Source organism: Kogia breviceps, chromosome 7 (genome assembly GCF_026419965.1).
Source record: "Kogia breviceps isolate mKogBre1 chromosome 7, mKogBre1 haplotype 1, whole genome shotgun sequence".
NCBI lineage: Eukaryota > Metazoa > Chordata > Mammalia > Artiodactyla > Physeteridae > Kogia > Kogia breviceps.
In genome coordinates this window covers 53,248,576-53,266,429 of record NC_081316.1, presented here as the reverse complement: position 1 = coordinate 53,266,429, position 17,854 = coordinate 53,248,576, and the positions used below count along the sequence as shown (strand labels likewise).

Here is a 17,854-nt window from a genome sequence, read left to right as displayed (position 1 = left end):
GAGTTATCTAGGTGAGATCCAGGGAGAGATCCAGAGGGACATGGAAGTCTGAAGTTTGGGAAAGAAGTCACGGCTGCAGGGAGAGATCCAGGAAGAAATCTGACTCCGGAAGCAGAGTCTGATTGTGTTTAATCATTCCCTGAGTCTGGGAATGGGAACTGTGGTCTACTAGTGAAGACCAGAGACATATTCCGTCATGATCGGCAATATTTTCATTCCCAAAGGCACCAGGATTCTACTTGTTTTTTTCATCCTCCTTCACCTACACTTTTCCATACAGCTCACCTCTGCTGCAGATTAAGCTCAAGATAGGATAGAACCTCAGGAGCATCCTCCCGTCTTTGAAATTCTGAAAGATAGGCCTTTTTTCCTTAAAAGATTTTTACAGAAATAATTATGATGGGGAGCTAGAACAGGATTTTTTAAAAGTGCAAACATGGAAATCTTACAAAGATTTCAGACTCTCCCTGCCTCTAATTTTGGCTCCCTTTCTTAGACAGCACCAGGAAACTCATCAAGTCCTTCTGAACTCTTCTTCTCTCCTTTAGAGTACAGCTTATACCTCCCTCCCTTCAGTCTCTAATTTCCTCTAACTAAGCTCATCATTTTTCCTGCTTTTGGTTCCTGTTTCCAGACCATGCAGAAGAGCAACACACTCCCAGGGGCAACATCTCTCATCACACACAGTGATCCCCAAAGGGGATCGGTGGACAGCAGTGTACCATCAACAGAGGCATTTTGCAAAAATCTGAGGAGAAAAGGCTCTCTGGTCCCTTCATCCTGGTTCTGACACTCTACCCCAACAAAGAATTCCTGCTCTAGCTGAATAGAACTTTTTCCCAAGGAATCCCCTAATTCTAACACATTTTTCTGAAGATACCATTAGAGAGGAATTAAGTAATTGAAGGCACATGGGCTGACTCTAGAACAGGGTCCACGCTTCAGTGGGCAGGATTGTCTGGGAAGCCCCGAAACTGAGAGCAATTTTTGTATGCATGCGTATTTTCTTTAGAAAGACCAGTCATTTATTGCATACTAATCTTCCAGGCATTTCACGCTTATTAGCACTGATATAACAACCCCAGAAAGTATTATCTCCATTTTTCATATGAGAAATGGAAGCTCAGCATGATTAAGGGTTTGGCGCAAAGCCACATAGCTTTGGGTCTGAGGCAAGAGCCTGACCCCTATCTACATGGCATCCAAGCCCACACTCGCCATACTCTGCCAAAGTGCCCCTCCATGCTTCTCAGGGCCCTTTCTCAGGTTCAGAAATCCATGGTGATCCTAGAGCCTGGGTCCAGCTGAGGACAGGATTGTTTTTCTGGGACCAGAAAGACACAATCACTCAGAGCGACTCACACCCTACCTCATCTCTCTAAGCAATGCCCATCCATCAGAAGAGAGGGCTGAGCCACATCCTGTAAGCAGGCCCAACAGTTAGCTATCTCCTAGCTGGTGCCCCAGACATGTAGGTGGGAGAGAGGAAGTCCCTTAAGGAAATCTGTAGAGGCGATATGGTGTGGGTAGGAAGAGAACAAAGATGTGGAAAATCTGGAATTTCCTAAGGCAAAGACCATAGAAGGATCGAGGCAGAAGGAACTGCATGTGAAAAGGCATGGGGATGAGTACTGGAAATGCTAAAATTCAGAGATTAAAGTATTAGGTGGGTGGGGAACAGAGAAGTCAAAACTCTGCCTTGTGCAGACCATGTCCCTTAGCATCAAACCCTCGGGGAGAGAATCCTTAATAGACTAGAGAAGCCTGAACCCAAAGACTCAACAGTTTCTTTTTTATTATTTGTTTATATCTTTATTTATAGTTTTATCTCTGTCATTGTAAAAGCAATATAATCACATATTTTAAAAAATGGAAACCAGAAACATGAAAATAAAATCACCCACAATCCCACAATCTAACAACAGTCATCATTTGGCAGGAATTAACTCCTAACTTTTTTCATACAGTTGCATACTTGGTAAACATACAAAACTCAAAAGACCACCCTACTTGATTTTTCCTAAAACTGCCAACTAACTAACAGGAACTTTTATTCAGTTAGTGCCTTTTCCTTAGAGGATTTAGATAATTCGAACATAAAGCATGACATCTGGGGGTTTGCAGCCTCAGTACTATTGACACCTTGGGCCAAATCATTCTTTGGAGGGGTGGAAGTTGGGAGGCTGTGTGCTGTGCACTGTAGGATGTTTAGCAGCATCCCTGGCCTCTACCCACTTGATGTGAGTAGCACCCTCCTCTCCCGGATCAGTTATGACAACCAAAAATAGTTCTAGACATTGACAAGATCACCCCTGTTAAGAACCACAATTAAATAATACTAAAAACAATCATTTAACAAAAATATGCCTGTGCCTTATTGGGCCTGGTCTTTTCTGGAGGAGGGATGAGCTCTGTCTTGATCCTGTCTGAAAACAAAGATTCCTTGTAGGCTTGTTCTCATGAATCTCTGTGAGGTAGAAGATATTTGGAAAGTAAGGTGTCTTATCTTTGAGCCCACCGATGATTAATTACTAAAGACTCCCTACTGCTAAATCCAAGGGTGTTTCTCCCTTTCCTGTCTCACACCCAGAGCTGGATGTGTTTGGACAAAACAATATGAACAAAGAATGGCAACTGCCTCTGCCTTGTACAGTCCACACAAAGGGAATATCAGGACAAAAGCACAGAGATGAGAGAAAGGCAAGTGGCTGTGAGAAATGGCTCCTTCATTATTCAGTCCCTTCAATAATTCCAGGTGAATTGCTCTGCTTTGGTACATTTCCTGGAAGACCTATTTACATGTCCCTGTATCTGTCATTAGACTTTAAACTTACAGAGACCAGGCTACATTTTACCTTATTTATCTATCTATCTATCTATCTATCTATCTATCTATCTATCTATCTATCTATCCCAATCCCTGGTCAACCGTGTATCAGTTCCTCCATAAACAGTTATTGTATAATTAGGCCAGATTGGAAAAGGCTATACAATAGTGCAGTGTGGTGGTTGGGTGTACTATGAGCACATCTGGCTTGAAATCCCAGCTTTACTACCTACCAACTATGAGATCTTTAGCTAGTCATTTATGTTCTCCAATTTAAACTTTAATCCCCTCATCTGTAAAACAAGACTAATAAAAGTACATACAAGACTGTTTCAAGGATGAGCTATTGCATGTAAAGCCACAAGCACAAAAGAGAAGCTAAAGCTACTGTAAGACATCACTGGCAAACTTTAATGAGTAGATGGCCAGATCATATGGTAAAGAGTTGAGGCTTTGAAAGCCATTGGGCCTCTGTTGCAACTACTCAACTCTGCAGATGTAATGGAAAAGCACCCATAGATAACATGTGCACCAATGAGCATGGTTGTGTTCTGATAACACTTTATTTATGAAATAAGGGCAGGCCACATTTGGCCCACAGGTAATATCTTGCTAACTCCTGTTTTCAGGTGTCTAAATTTGTTTTGTTTTGTTTTTTTTTAACATCTCTATTGGAGTATAATTGCTTTATAATGTTGTATTAGTTTCTGCTGTATAACAAAGTGAATCAGCTATATGTATACATACATCCCCATATCCCTCCCTCTTGCATCTCCCTCCCAACCTCCCTATCCCACCCCACTAGGTGGTTACAAAGCACCGAGCTGATGTCCCCGTGCTATGCAGCTGATTCCCACTAGGTATCTATTTTACAATTCATAGTGTATATATGTCAATGCTACTCTCTCACTTTGTCCCAGCTTACCCTTCCTCCTCCCTGTGTCCTCAAGTCCATTCTCTATGTCTGTGTCTTTATTCCTGTCCTACCCCTAGGTTCATCAGTACCATTTTTTTTTTAAAGATTCCATATGTGTCACCATATGGTATTTGTTTTCTCTTCCTGACTTACTTCATGCTGTATGACAGATTCTAGGTCCATCCACCTCACTACAAGTAGTTCAGTTTTGTTTCTTTCTGTGGCTGAGTAATATTCCATTGTATATATGTGCCACATCTTCTTTATCCATTCATCTGTCGATGGACACTTAGGTAGCTTCCATGTCCTGGTTACTGTACATAGTGCTGCAATGAACATTGTGGTACATGCCTCCTTTTGAATTATGGTTTTCTCAGGGTATATGCCCAGTAGTGGGATTGCTGGGTCATGTGGTAGTTCTATTTTTAGTTTTTTAAAGAACCTCCGTACTGTTCTCCATAGTGGCTGTATCAATTTACATTCTTAGGTGTCTAAATCTGAATCAAGAAGTAGAGCTTACAGAAGATTCTTGAACTAGACTGTGATGAAATCAAAGTGATTCCTTGGATAGGTTGAGTTTTTAGCACCATGCTGTACAGACTACCACGAGCAAGGTCCGGAGACTTTAAAGTTGTCTAAGCACGAAACAGGAAGGACCTGCGCTGTAGGTAATGAAAATGTGAACCATGCAGGAGAGGATGACAAATGCAACTCCTGCCTCCTGCACACCAAGCTGTGGTTATAGCCTCTGAGGGTCTGTTTCTATTTTCCTACAATGTCTTAGTCATAATTGGATCTCATATTATCTAGCAAGTTATTAGCATAGACCTAGAAAACCTCTGGAGAACCAATTAGCTAAAGATAAAAATTTAAACGTCATTCTTAATTTATACTGATTCCTAAGCAGGTGAGTTGCTTGAATTTGAGACTCTTGTACTTAAGCTACTCTCAATTTCAAGAAATGATTCCATTTTTCAAGCAGGGCATTAAGAACCTGTCAAAAACGATGATTCAAACAGTTGTACTAAAGACTAGTGGTCATTATATGAAATGATCATGACTATTAACCATTGCCATCATTTTCTTTAATGATACCTTCTAACTTTGCTCTGGTTTCGCATTTTTAGATTGGGCCCTTCCTTTTATGTTCCTGAGTACAACTAGCTCTAAGCAGATCGGCTAAAAAAATAAGGTTAAATGTGCTGTGTCCCAGTTAAGTCAGGGGAGGCACATCCTACAACCCCATCTAAAGTCTTTGGAGATGGATGCCTAAAACGTGGCCTATCTACTTCCCTTAGGGAATTCTGGCATTTAAGAGGAACAGGCACCTAATAGTATGCTCTGAATCCAGAAAAGGCTTAATACACATTGTTCACAGCACAGACCTGAACAGTCATTCAATACAAATTGTGTTGAATCAATGAATGCACCAGTGACTATCAAGAATTTTTTCATGGATTGACATTTAAAAATTGGGAATAACCAGAAATGGCCTACTACCCAACTTAGAAATAAAAAGATTTTAAAAAATGATTAAAAAAGGACTAGAACAACTGTCTACCCATACTCAGGTGCAATTATCTATGCATTTCCAGTTTGTATAAATGCATTATATATATTTTCTAAAAGCCTATAAGAAGAAATGATGTGTGATCCTACCCTTCAAGCAGCTTCTAGAAAACTAGCTACTTAACTGCTACATATTTTAGCTTTCATAGCAATTTAAAAATAATAATAATAATGGAAAAAGCTCACTAAACAATGGAAGACAAAAAACTTTCCCTTTAAAAGACAATTCTAGGCCAGTATTTCCTAAGCGTGTTCTATTAGTTTGTTAAGTGTTCTACGTGGCCAAAACCATTTATAAACTGCTGCATGTTATAGTCCCCTTTTGGAGGAGATAGTGAAAAAAACTATTATATGTATGACACACCATCATTTTAGAGATACACACTGACTAGAGGACATACCTTGATTCTGAAATGTCAACATAGGAAGGAACAAAAAGCATAAGTTAGAATCAAAGAAATAAGGTAGTAACGCTATGGTTTTAGGGAAATCACCTAAGTCTCAATTTTTAAAAAATTGTAACAATAATAATAACCTATTCTATAGGATCATGCTAAGGACTGAATGAGTTCATATACATAAAAATCTGTACACAAAGTTAACGTACAGCAAACAGCAAGAAACATAGCCATTTTTATTACTGGAGATTCAGAATGCACATAGGATATCAAAGGCCTGAGAAGTCCTACAGCAAGGGAGACAGTGAAGCTGGATTTCTTAAATGCATTTGACCACGTATATTAATCCAGATTCTCAGTCGCAAGATTCAGAAGCCAATGCTGGCTAAACATGAAATCATTTATTCAAGGGATGTTGGGTAGCTTGCAGAATTACTCAGTAGGCTACAGAAACAGTAGTCTAGAGAAACCGGATCGAGCCTAAAGCTTCCAGAAACTCAGATCCTACAAAGAACAGGCATGATGTGGACACTGCTGCCAGCTACCACTGAGCACTAGGTCCTGTAATCTGCAAAGCTCCAAGGAATTCAACTTGAATGCAACTGTTCCTAGCGCCAGCAGTGATCCTGTTTCTGTGTCAAGCACAGGACTCAGCAAACTCCGCTATCTCCCAAGGATGGAGGTCTTTTCTGCCACCATCCTCCCCAGAAAAAAAAATGGCTTCTCCATTGCACCCTCTTCCTCTAGTTGCTCACTTCTGAATCAGTATGATCTGTGGAATCTAGGACATATGCCTGTGCCCTAGCTGCAAATAAAGCAGAGGAAGAAAGTTTTATGGACTCTTCCTGGGGAGGTGAGCCTCCCATGGCTAGAAGTTCCCCAAATATAGCAAATGTGTTTAACAGTTACTGGAAACCCAAAACACATGAAAAATGTCCACTACACTGTGAAACACCTACTCCTCCCTCTAAAAACGATAACTTCTTACAGAGAACACTAGTGGGTGTATTCCTTCCCTTAGCAGGACACACATCAACATCTTTCTTTTTAGCTCCAGGGAAGAGACTAAACTTCAATAGAATTTAACGTTAGAAAGTGCCTTCTAGGGCACCCATTGATCTTAGAACATTCTGAGATAGAGGGTGGGCCTAAAAGTCACTGTAAATAGGGTAGAAACAGACAAGGAAATCTGCCTGGAGGAGGGCATGAGGTGGAGGCTGCATGACTAGAGGGCACTGCAGTTCTCTCTGAGACTGTTGTTCTCATCACCCCTTGGGTAGATCCTACCTGCCCCATTACTTCCCATCTACACTGGCATTTTCCTGGTGTCCTGTTTCTGAACACAACCACATGGGAACCACCACAGCATAAGAACAGGATGGAGCAGCCTGGGAAGGGCTGAGATATAGAAACAGGCCCTTCCTCTGAGTGTATGTATTGTGTGCACCAGAGCCAGGTACAGATGGGGACACCCAAACCAGCAGATGGGCTGTGGGGACAGGTGACAGAGATAATGTGGTATGTGTGTGGTGGGATCAGACGTAACACATCAGGGACCCCACGTACATTCTGTCTGGTGGAGATTCAGTCAATGGGCACCAAGAGAGCACCAGGTAAATGGGCCAGAAGGTCTTGGGGCCCCATCAGCCATTGAGACGGACCCGAAAGACAGGATTCTCAATCTTGGGAATGCACCAACAAGAGCAGACCAGGGCCCTCATTCAAAATAGACAAATCTGCCAAAATATATTATAAAGACTGAGCTTGGGCACAGGAATGCATAAAGGAGCCATTATTAGAGTAAAATATGATGTTGACAGTGATATAGACGTATCAGACCTCTTGATCTATAGGCTGACCATGTAAATTAAATTACAGACCAGAAATGGGGGGAGGTTATTAATAATTATGCTAGGACCACAGGCATAAACAAGGAATGTTCCATAAAATGGGACATATGATCACCCCAGTTATATATTTCCTGGCCCTAGTGAATCCCCAGGCAGAATTCCACTAAACACAGCTAAGAAAAGGAAAGAATGCAAAGGTTGAAAACTAAAGAAAATCTGACTTAAGAGAGACTATTTTTCTTTTCTTTCCTTTGGTTTTCAGTATTTGAAGAGATGATGTGAAAAACCAGAGATGCTAGCATACATTTATTTTTTAATTTTTTCCCCTTAATTCACAGCCAGAGGCTACCACAACTATTCCAGCAACAGCACAGGCAGGAAAATTCTTGTGGAAAGTTTCTTTAGAAGATTGAAGAGCAAGAGGGTAAATTTCCCTTGGCAGTGGGGTCAGCAGCAAGAAGGAGGCTGGTCTCAGTGACAAACTCCTTCAGCACCCTGCTAGTTTCAGCTTCAGGTATGGCCGAGCTGAAATACCCACAGGATTTCTCCAGGATGAGGCCATGAGGACAAAGCCAGACGTTGTGGACTTTGGCTCATTAGAAGTTTTGGAAACGTAAAAAAAAAAGGAAATCAGATGTTTATCACCAGACTGACTATGATGTCACTCAAGAGGACTTTCGTTGTTAGGAGATTCACTTTCTAAGAGAAAGACCTTTATGGGAAATGTTCCCTGATCCCAAAGATAATCAACAAATGAATTGGTAGCTGTCTCCAAATGCTGCCATCTTAGCTTCAGGCAGACAGTTTGATCTGGGCCTCTGTTTTGTACATGCTGAAATACTATCCTCAGAAAGTAAGTAGAGCTTTATCAGAGATCTTTTTTCAAAAGAGACGTTTTGAACCATTTGACACTCCAGCTTGTCAACGCTGAAGTATTGTTCCTGCGTGTCTAGGTGTCAACTTTGACTACTAACTTGGCACTGGGAAGCCATTTTCATTATTAAGACTTTCAGAAGGACAATTTCAACAGCAGTATGTTTGGAGGAAAGAGAAATGTGAGTTCTACCTTTCACAATGAGGCCTTGTACCCTCCTGGTCATATTAGCAGTTCAGTGCCTTGTGAAATTCCCTCCACCCTCTCTCCATACAAAGCTTCTCTTCAAAGTTTACACTTGCAGGGATTTAAAGGATTAGAAATCCAGTATCTAAGTACATGGTGGGTCAGCCAGGCCTTAAGTTAATGAACATCATGCCCTTAAGCAGAGTTTGACACTGTAATTGTTGTGCAAGGAATGTCAGAGTGAGGTGAAAGAAAATGTCCAGACGTCCTTTGTCCCACAAGCAATTTCAACCCTCCCCACAAGTGTATAGGTGTCTTCCTTCCTTTTATTTTCCTGTTACCACTTACTAGCTATCCATCCACCCACCCCTACCCCTCACTTCCCCCCGAGATTTTACTTATATTTTGTTGTTACTGTTATACATGAAGTCAGGATTCTGTCTGCTTTGTCTCTATTCCCAGTGCCTGGTACATAACAGGTGTCCCATAACATTTGTTGAATGAATGAATGATGGAAGACTCCCCTCCTCATATAAATATGAGTCATCCAATGGATGGACCTAGAGATTGTCATACTGAGTGAAGTAAGTCAGACAGAGAAAGACAAATGTCATACAATATTGGTTACATGCGGAATCTAAAAAAAATAGTACAAACGAACCTATTTACAAAGCAGAAATAGAATCACAGATGTAGAAAACAAACTTATGGTTACCAAGGGGGAAGGGAGGGTATAAATTGGGAGATTGGGATTGACATATACACATATATATACTATTTATATACTATATATAAAATAGATAACTAATAAGAACCTACTATATAGCACAGAGAATTCTACTTAGTAGCCAGTAATGATTTATATAGGAATAGAACCTAACAAAGAGTGGATATATGTATAACTGATTCACTTTGCAGTACAGCAGAAACTAATACAACATTGTAAATCAACTAAACTCCAAGAAAAATTAAAAAATAAAAAATAAATGAGTCATTCAATATAGACTGCCCTCCAGATGTAAGATAACCAATTAAAAAAAGGAGTTCTCCAAAATTCTACTCTTTTACCCCTGTGCCTGGAGGCTTCAAAGTATGGGGCTAAGGAATAGGTGAATGGATGAATTCACCCACATTTTGTAATTTTTTAAAAAGCCAGACTAACATCCAAGAATCAGTCTATTACAATTGTAATATTTCTTAAATTTCTATAACTTAGTCATATCTGCGAATGTTGCTTGACCAATCTCTCTTTACAACAATAAATTCTTCAAACAAACAAACCAAAAAGGTTCAATGAGAGCCAAGAAGTAAAAAATGACAGATACTGTGTCCTGAATCAAAGGGAAAAAAAATCCCAAAACAACAGGGGAAACAAAGGATTTTAAAAGGAAAGAAGGGGAAAAACATACAAGCACACTGGGGCCTCAAGAAGGAAAACAAGGAACTGAGAAGTAAAAATTTCTAAACGTAAGGCCAATTTAGAGACAGCACTGAGAGAAGGCAGGCACTGAGACCCTCCATGAAACAGCTGAAACAAAGGAACATCCCAACTATGACAAAATAAAGAGGCACCACCACCTTTTCCTCCTTCTCCATCACCTCCCACCCCAAGTGGCTGCTTACTCCTGCTGGTGTTTACACTTTAGTGATATTCTCATATCAGGTTTTTCTTTGTAATCTCTCAAGCCATTACCTTAATTCAAGGCTTTGTCATTTTCCCGTAAGAATACCATAACTACCATGTGGCTCTGTCTCCAGGTTTACTTGCCTCCAATCTACCTTCCCATAGTCCCCAGGGCAAATCTGACCATTCTACCCTCTGTAAAACCAGTCAGAGGCTCCTCCCCAGCCTATTTGAATGATGTCCATTCAAGCTATATTTTCCAACCATTCTCTAGTGAGGCGCACAAATGTTCACAACAAGGCCCAAGTGTGAATTTCCATAAGTACAGAGACAATGCCTATCTTACTCACAGCTGAATCCCAAACAACTAGCGCAGTGCCTGTGCTCCACAAGTATTCCATATGTGTGTTCCACAAATAAATAAAAATGGAAAAATCATGATATAAAGCTATGCAGAATGCAATCTTAATAATGTAAAATGTGCAGATATATTTATATGCGCACAGAAAATCTCAGAAAAATGTAGTAAGCCATTTACTTGTAATTCATGCTTTTTAAAAACGTTTTCAAAATTTTTGATGATACTATTTTTCTCTCTGATACTGAGATACAAAAATATAAACAGAGACAAAAGGGAGTAGAACAAAAATTGTGGCCCCGACACGTCAGATAACAGCATGGGGCCCAATGGGACGTGTAAAACCCCTCACCATGCCGCACTGGATTCTGCATCTTCCAGCCCTGACTCTGCCCCACTTCCTGCTACTCCTCTACCACCCAGGAGAGAGCAGTGCCAAGCCACACTATGTTCTTCACATTGGTATTTGCCATTTAGTCTCTCACCCCACTCTTCCGGTATGCCCAGTGGGCTAGTTCTGTGTTCTTGCCATCTTTTCATTTCTAGGGCCAAGAACAATCCCCAGCATACAGAAGAACATAATAAGTGTTGCTGGGGTAAACTAATTCGTACTTGAACGAAGCAGTGACACTGAATGTGAGGCCCATTTCTTTCATTGACTCTAAAACCACTCTCACCTAATAGGGTTGCTGTGAGGACTAAATGAGAAAATGCACAAAAAGCATGCCTGACACAAAATAAGCCCTCAATAAATGAACACGGTTATTAAACATTATCAATGTGATCATGCACAAGTTGCTTTGCTGCCTTAGCCACAGTCATTTTAAATTGTGGATAATAGTTCCAACTCATCCCCTTGAAATGAGAAAGAGTTTAAAGCAGTTTGGGAACTATAGATCACGAAACGAACACATACTATTAACATGATGATAATGACGATGATTATATGCCATTCTCTTTGTGAATCTTGCCTACAATAAGTTTATCCTTTAAGGTCACATTACCTTTGCTGATGTTTCAAACCATCCTACGAAACCATGCTCCTTGCAGAACTGGTCCATCTTGAGGCCATTGTTCACGAGCACATCTTTCCCCTGGTCACATTTGTTGGCCAACAAAACCACTGACACTGGTTTGCCATTAGGGAGACTTAACTTTGAGTCCAAATCATTTTTCCACTTTGTCACTGCTTCAAATGTAGCTGGCCTGGTGACATCGAAGACAATAAATGCACCCATAGCTTCTCGGTAATAGACCCTCGTCATGTTTCCAAATCTTTCTTGACCTATCACCAAAAAGAAATAGAAATCAAAAACACATTACAGTTGTAAACTGAATCATACATGGGAACCTAATAAGACCTCATATGAGCAGACCACTCAGTAAAGTGCTTCATTGCTTATCTTTAAAGAATGCACTAAATATGCAGTCAGGCAGCTCTGTTATTGATCTTTGAGTCCCGAGGGGATTCATTCATTTAATAAGCATTTATTGAAATGTCTGTGTACCATGTAACATTCCAGAACTGTGCTAATACAGTATCCCACTAGCCACATGTGGCTACTTCAGTTTAAATTAATTAAAACTAAATAAAATTTAAAATTCAGTTCCTCAGTCACACTAGCTAGCTACATTTCCAGTGTTCAATAACCATATGTGGTTAATGGCTACAGTATTAGACACTTCAAGATAGAACATTTCCATTATCATAGAATGTTCTATTGGACAACATTGTTCTAAATACTTGGGATACAATGATTAAAACATGAAAATCCCTACCATCATGGAGCTTACATTTTAGTGGGACGATAGATTAGTATGTTACAAAGGCATCTGCAGTCAACATCAATCAAGGATAACAGTAATAGCTAGCATTTATTGTATGTTCACTAATCATCAGTGATGTGATTCCCATAAATAATCATTAAGGTAAAATTATTAGGCCCATTTTAAAGTGACAAAATTGAGACCAATATGGCTAAGTAACTTGTTCAAATTATACAGAATGGTAAGCTTAAGAATTTACAATTCAAATATGAGCTTTTTGAATCCAGAGCCCATAGTCATTTACCAACATTGAATGCTCTCAACCACTGAGCCATAGTCTTATACTATCTCTCCCCCAGGTTTATATACCAGGAGTGTCCCATTCAACTCAACTGAACAGATAACAGATATTTACGCATCAATGCCAGTCTCTGAGCTACATGCAAGGATTACAACAGTGAACTTGAGGGCCTATACCCTTAACTAGTCTACAGTCTATGGGATAAGGAAAGCACTCTGACATAGAAATAAACAAACAAAGAAATAAATAAATGGATTAGTCTTATACCAATCAGCTAGAATCAGTTTGCTCTGATTCTTAATTTTCTTAATGAATATTGGCAAATTTCTTAAACACACTAAGTTTAGCTTTCCTCATCTGCAAAATGGCAGTAATAATATGCACCTCACAGGGTTGTTATGTGGATGAACTGAATTAACACACGTGGAACATCCAGCACAGTCCCTTACAACTCGTTGGTACTTGAGTTTTCCCTCCCTTCAGCATGTTAAAAATTATGAAAGACAATATGACAAAGGTAGTGAAATCAGAGTTCTAGACCAGAGTTTATGAAAGAAAATTACAGGAATTTGAGCTGATCAACCAAAATGAACAAAATCCTATTGCTTATAAATCTATCCACTAGTAGTTGCTGAAGACAGGAGCTGTTGAAGACTGGGTTTATATTTTCTGAACCCAAAACTCCCAAAGTGTATGACCAAAGTTTTAAAATTCTGATTTGGGCATTTCTTTGTGTTTAGAGTCTTATGAAGTTTTAGAAATTAAAACAAAGTTAAGTGTGTATTGAATAAGCCAACTTATCTTAAAAAAATAAAATGCTGAAACTGGCATGTATCTAGGAACATATAGGTCAACAAATCTTTAAGAACACTTTACACTTAAGTTTGTATTCAAGGTTTTGTGATGGTGAGTTTTAATTCAAGTTATCAAATTCTTTTGTAGGTCATGTTCACACTGGCATTAGCATTACGGATTGTAAGAGAAACTGATCCATAAGCACTTAATGAAAATGCATGAAGGTCAAGGCTTCCTATCCTAGTGTGTGAGCCTGTGTGCTCAAGCATGTATCACTGGAAAGAAGAACACTTTGTCAGGGCCAGCTCATGTCCATCCGAAAATATTTCTTACATGGGTTATACCAGCATTTAAAAAACTTTCCCACAGTCATCTAGTCAATGAAAGAAGTGGTATAATACTCCTCATATGACACAAAACCCGCAGATGAACTTTCATTTTTTCCAATGAGTTCTTAATTTCCTTTTTTTCCTTTTTTTTTTTTTTTTTTTTTTAGTTCCTTATGCCTACAGTGATTTCCTTTGATACTGATCAGGGTGGCCATGACATTTCAGGAAGATAGGGGAAAAAGGCCCTCTGTTATCATTCAGAACTCTGAAGGCCTCTAGGCTTTTTAAGGATGTCTTATGATCCTGAACTTTCAGGGAACTAATCAGATGAAGGGCAAAGTCATGGGTTATTCAATAATCTGCTTGTCCGGGGCTTTTCATCATAGAGTAAGGCAGCCCTCAAGAAGAAAGATTTTACATTTCAAATATACCGCAAAAGGTCATTTTTAAGACTACGCAAAAAAGCACACTATAGGCTTAACACCTTCATAGGGATTGTGTGTGTGTGTTTGAGTTTGCGAGGGTATGTGTGTCAGATCAGAAACAGGAAGAAAAAAGTTTGTTTCTAGAAAGAAAAGACCTTTGTATATTGAGGTCACTGGGCCAGGAGACTTGGAAAGTTTGTATTTTTGGCATTCCAGCAAGAGGTCACATTCAGCCCAGGGCCTTTCCAGCACTCATTTTATCCTGCCTTTGTCAGCTGACAGCTCTGTCTGCTGTTTCTTAAGAAAAGAATGAGAACCATGTGACTCTTCGTGAGTGCCTACATATGGACAAAGTACAGACCTGATGCAACTATCATAGGTGATTTACTTTAAAAAAAAAAAGACTGTAGTTCAAAAAAAAATGCCATTGGAGTTAAATCGCTGATTCGACACACATCTACTGAATAATATGATCCAGGTTCTGTGTTTTGTGCTGCAGATTCAGAATTTTTGTCCTTGAGGAACTTCTAAACTAAGAAGTGTTATACTGGATGCATGGACCAAAAATGATCCAGGTCACCATGTAGGTCCCCATTTCTTGTAGTCTCTAAGCACACACTCCATAGCCATGTAGATGCGGCTCATGATTCAGTTCTCAGCCTCAAGGGATATTAAACGACAGAGCAATCAACTGCCTCACAAACGTTAGTAACAAAGCTTGTGGTAATAATTTGGATAACCTCCCACAGAAGGCACTAAATTGATGTAGTATGCTAACACATATATATGGAATCTAAGAAAAAAAATGTCATGAAGAGACTAGGGGTAGGACAGGAATAAAATACAGACCTACTAGAGCATGGACTTGAGGGTATGGGGAGGGGGAAGGGTAAGCTGTGACGAAGTGAGAGAGTGGCATGGACATAAATACACTACCAAATGTAAAATAGATAGCTAGTGGGAAGCGGCCGCATAGCACAGGGAGATCAGCTCGGTGCTTTGTGACCACCTAGAGGGGTGGGACAGGGAGGGTGGGAGGGAGGGAGATGCAAGAGGGAAGAGATATGGGAACATATGTATATGTATAACTGATTCACTTTGTTGTAAAGTAGAAACTAACACACCATTGTAAAGCAATTATACTCCAATAAAGATGTTAAAAAAAATAGATGATTCCAGCACCAGCCATTTGAATCCTCATGAGCTGAGGTTTCAGACATCAGTCATGGAGTAGAGATAAGCCATCTCCTCTGTGTACTGTTTGAATTGCTGACCCACAAAATCTGGGCACATATTAAAATTTTTGTTTATTTCAAAAAAAAAAAAAAAAAAAAGAAGAAGAAGACAGGGCATCTTCATTTTAATCCCTCATTACCAGTGCAGTCTTAGACAACTGTATTTCTCTCCCTGACACTCAGTTTTCTCATCTGTATTCTGGCCGATCCCTACAGCCCCTTTCTGTTTTCATGCCTTCTACCCCTATGATACCACCATTAAATCAACATCTGGTCCTCTGTTCCAACTGCATGAAGTGGCCCATTTGGTGTCATGGACTCAGCTAAAAACACACCAGCAACATAGCCATAGTGTGTATTTAATATTTTTCACTTGATAATTAGTACTATCCAGATGCTCTCAGCAGGCATAACCAAGCAGTGTACCTCCTAGACGGCACAAAAACAGCAAGAGGGTTTTCTATTAACCAACTAGCTCTGTGACCTCAGATTAGCCACTTCACCATTCTGAGCCTCCGTTTCCTCATCGGTAAAAATAAGGAACTGGAATGGATACGTAAACTAAATTCATTATTACCTCTGACAACCCCGTTTGATCAACCTCCCCAGTATGCAGGCATCCAGCTCTCTACCTCCCATTCCTCCTGTGTTCCTCACACTGGTTCACAGCATCACCATCCACACTGCCACCCAGAGTGGTACCTTCAAGGCATCTTCCAACTCCTTCCTCATCCCCATATCCAAAGGGTCTCCAACATCCTATCGACACTTCCATTTCAAAAGGGGCTCTTGACTTTGCCCCCTCCTCTCCATCAGCACTGCCACTGATCCACTTCAGGCCCTCATTTCTCCTCATCTGGACCACTGAAAGCTCCTAATGGGGGCTCTCAGCATCTCAATTTTTGTCACTCCTTCTTTCCCTTAAAATAAATGTAAATATGGGCTTCCCTGGTGGCGCAGTGGTTGAGAGTCCGCCTGCCGATGCAGGGGACACGGGTTCGTGCCCCTACCCGGGAAGATCCCACATGCCGCGGAGCGGCTGGGCCCGTGAGCCATGGATGCTGGGCCTGTGCGTCCAGAGCCTGTGCTCCGCAACGGGAGAGGCCACAGCAGTGAGAGGCCTGCGTATCACAAATAAATAAATAAATAAATAAATAAAAATGTAAATACAACACAGGTTTTTAGACAGTTGCCATTCAGGCAGCATAAGAAATCACCTGCTGGGTATATATAAAGGAAATGAAATCACTGCCTTGAAGAGGTATCTGCACACCTATGTTCTTTGCAGCATTAGTGACAATAGCCAAGACATAGAAACAACCTAAATGTCCATCGACAGATGAATGGGTAAAGAAAATGTGCTGCGGTCGTCTCTCAGTATCCACAGGGGATTGGTTCCAGGACCCACTAAAGATACGAAAATCCTAGGGTGCTCAAGTCCCTGATAAAATGACCTGGTACACCCACCCTCTGTATCTGCAGATGTGGAATCAGCAGATACGGAAGACCAACTGTATACATGTACAACAGAATGTTATTCAGTCATAAAAAAAAGAAGGAAATCCTGCCTTTTGCAACAACATGGGCAAATGCTATGAGAGCATTATGTTAAGGAAATAGGTTAGAGGAAGAAAAATACTGTACAATCTCACTTATGTGAGGAATCTAAAAAAGCCATAAACAGTCAAAATTCACTAAAACAGAGAGTAGAACAGTGGTTGCCAGAGACTAGGGGATGGGAGAAATGGGGAGATGTTGGTCAAAGGGTATAAACTTCCAGCTGTAAGATGAATAAATTTCAGGGATCTGTATAAATTTCGGGGATCTGTACATCAGATCAATATAGTCAACAATACTGTATTACATAATAGAAAGTTGCTGAAAGTTGCTGAAAGATTAAGTCTTATATGTTCTCACCAAACACAGATACAAAAAGGTAATTAGGTGAGGTGATAAAGATGTTAACTAACCTCACTGTGGTAATGATTTCACAATATAGACATAGATCAATTCATCATGTTGTACACCTTAAATTTACACAAAGTTATATGTCAATTGTATCTCAATAGAGCTGGGGTGGGGGAAGAAATCATCTGAGCTATTTACAGACCACCCATTCCCAGGGCATCCTCCTCAGAGATTCTTATTGTACTGGTTTTGTGTGGGACCCAGGAAACTGTTTTTTAAAGCTCTCCCTAGTTGAAGTCTTAAAACTTCTATTTCTATTAGAATCCACTTTCAAAATATGAATATTACCATGATGCTCTGCCCTTTTAGCCCTCCAATGACTCTTACATTACACTTTTATGAAGACTACACATTTGGAGCCTTTGGCTCCAACCACCCTTCCAAACTCCTCTCCTGTCCCTTCCGAGTGCTCCACAGGCAAGCCACACTGGA

The 17,854-nt window shown here is 40.2% G+C and overlaps 1 protein-coding gene across 1 annotated transcript in view; it reads right to left on the bottom strand.

The window, feature by feature from the left end:
* RAB38 (RAB38, member RAS oncogene family) overlaps positions 1-17,854 on the bottom strand; it is a 63,900-nt gene that overhangs the window by 27,475 nt on the left and 18,571 nt on the right. The window contains exon 2 of the mRNA XM_059070425.2: positions 11,607-11,887. Coding sequence (XP_058926408.1) covers positions 11,607-11,887 — 281 coding nt within the window. The remainder of the gene's footprint in view (positions 1-11,606; positions 11,888-17,854) is intronic.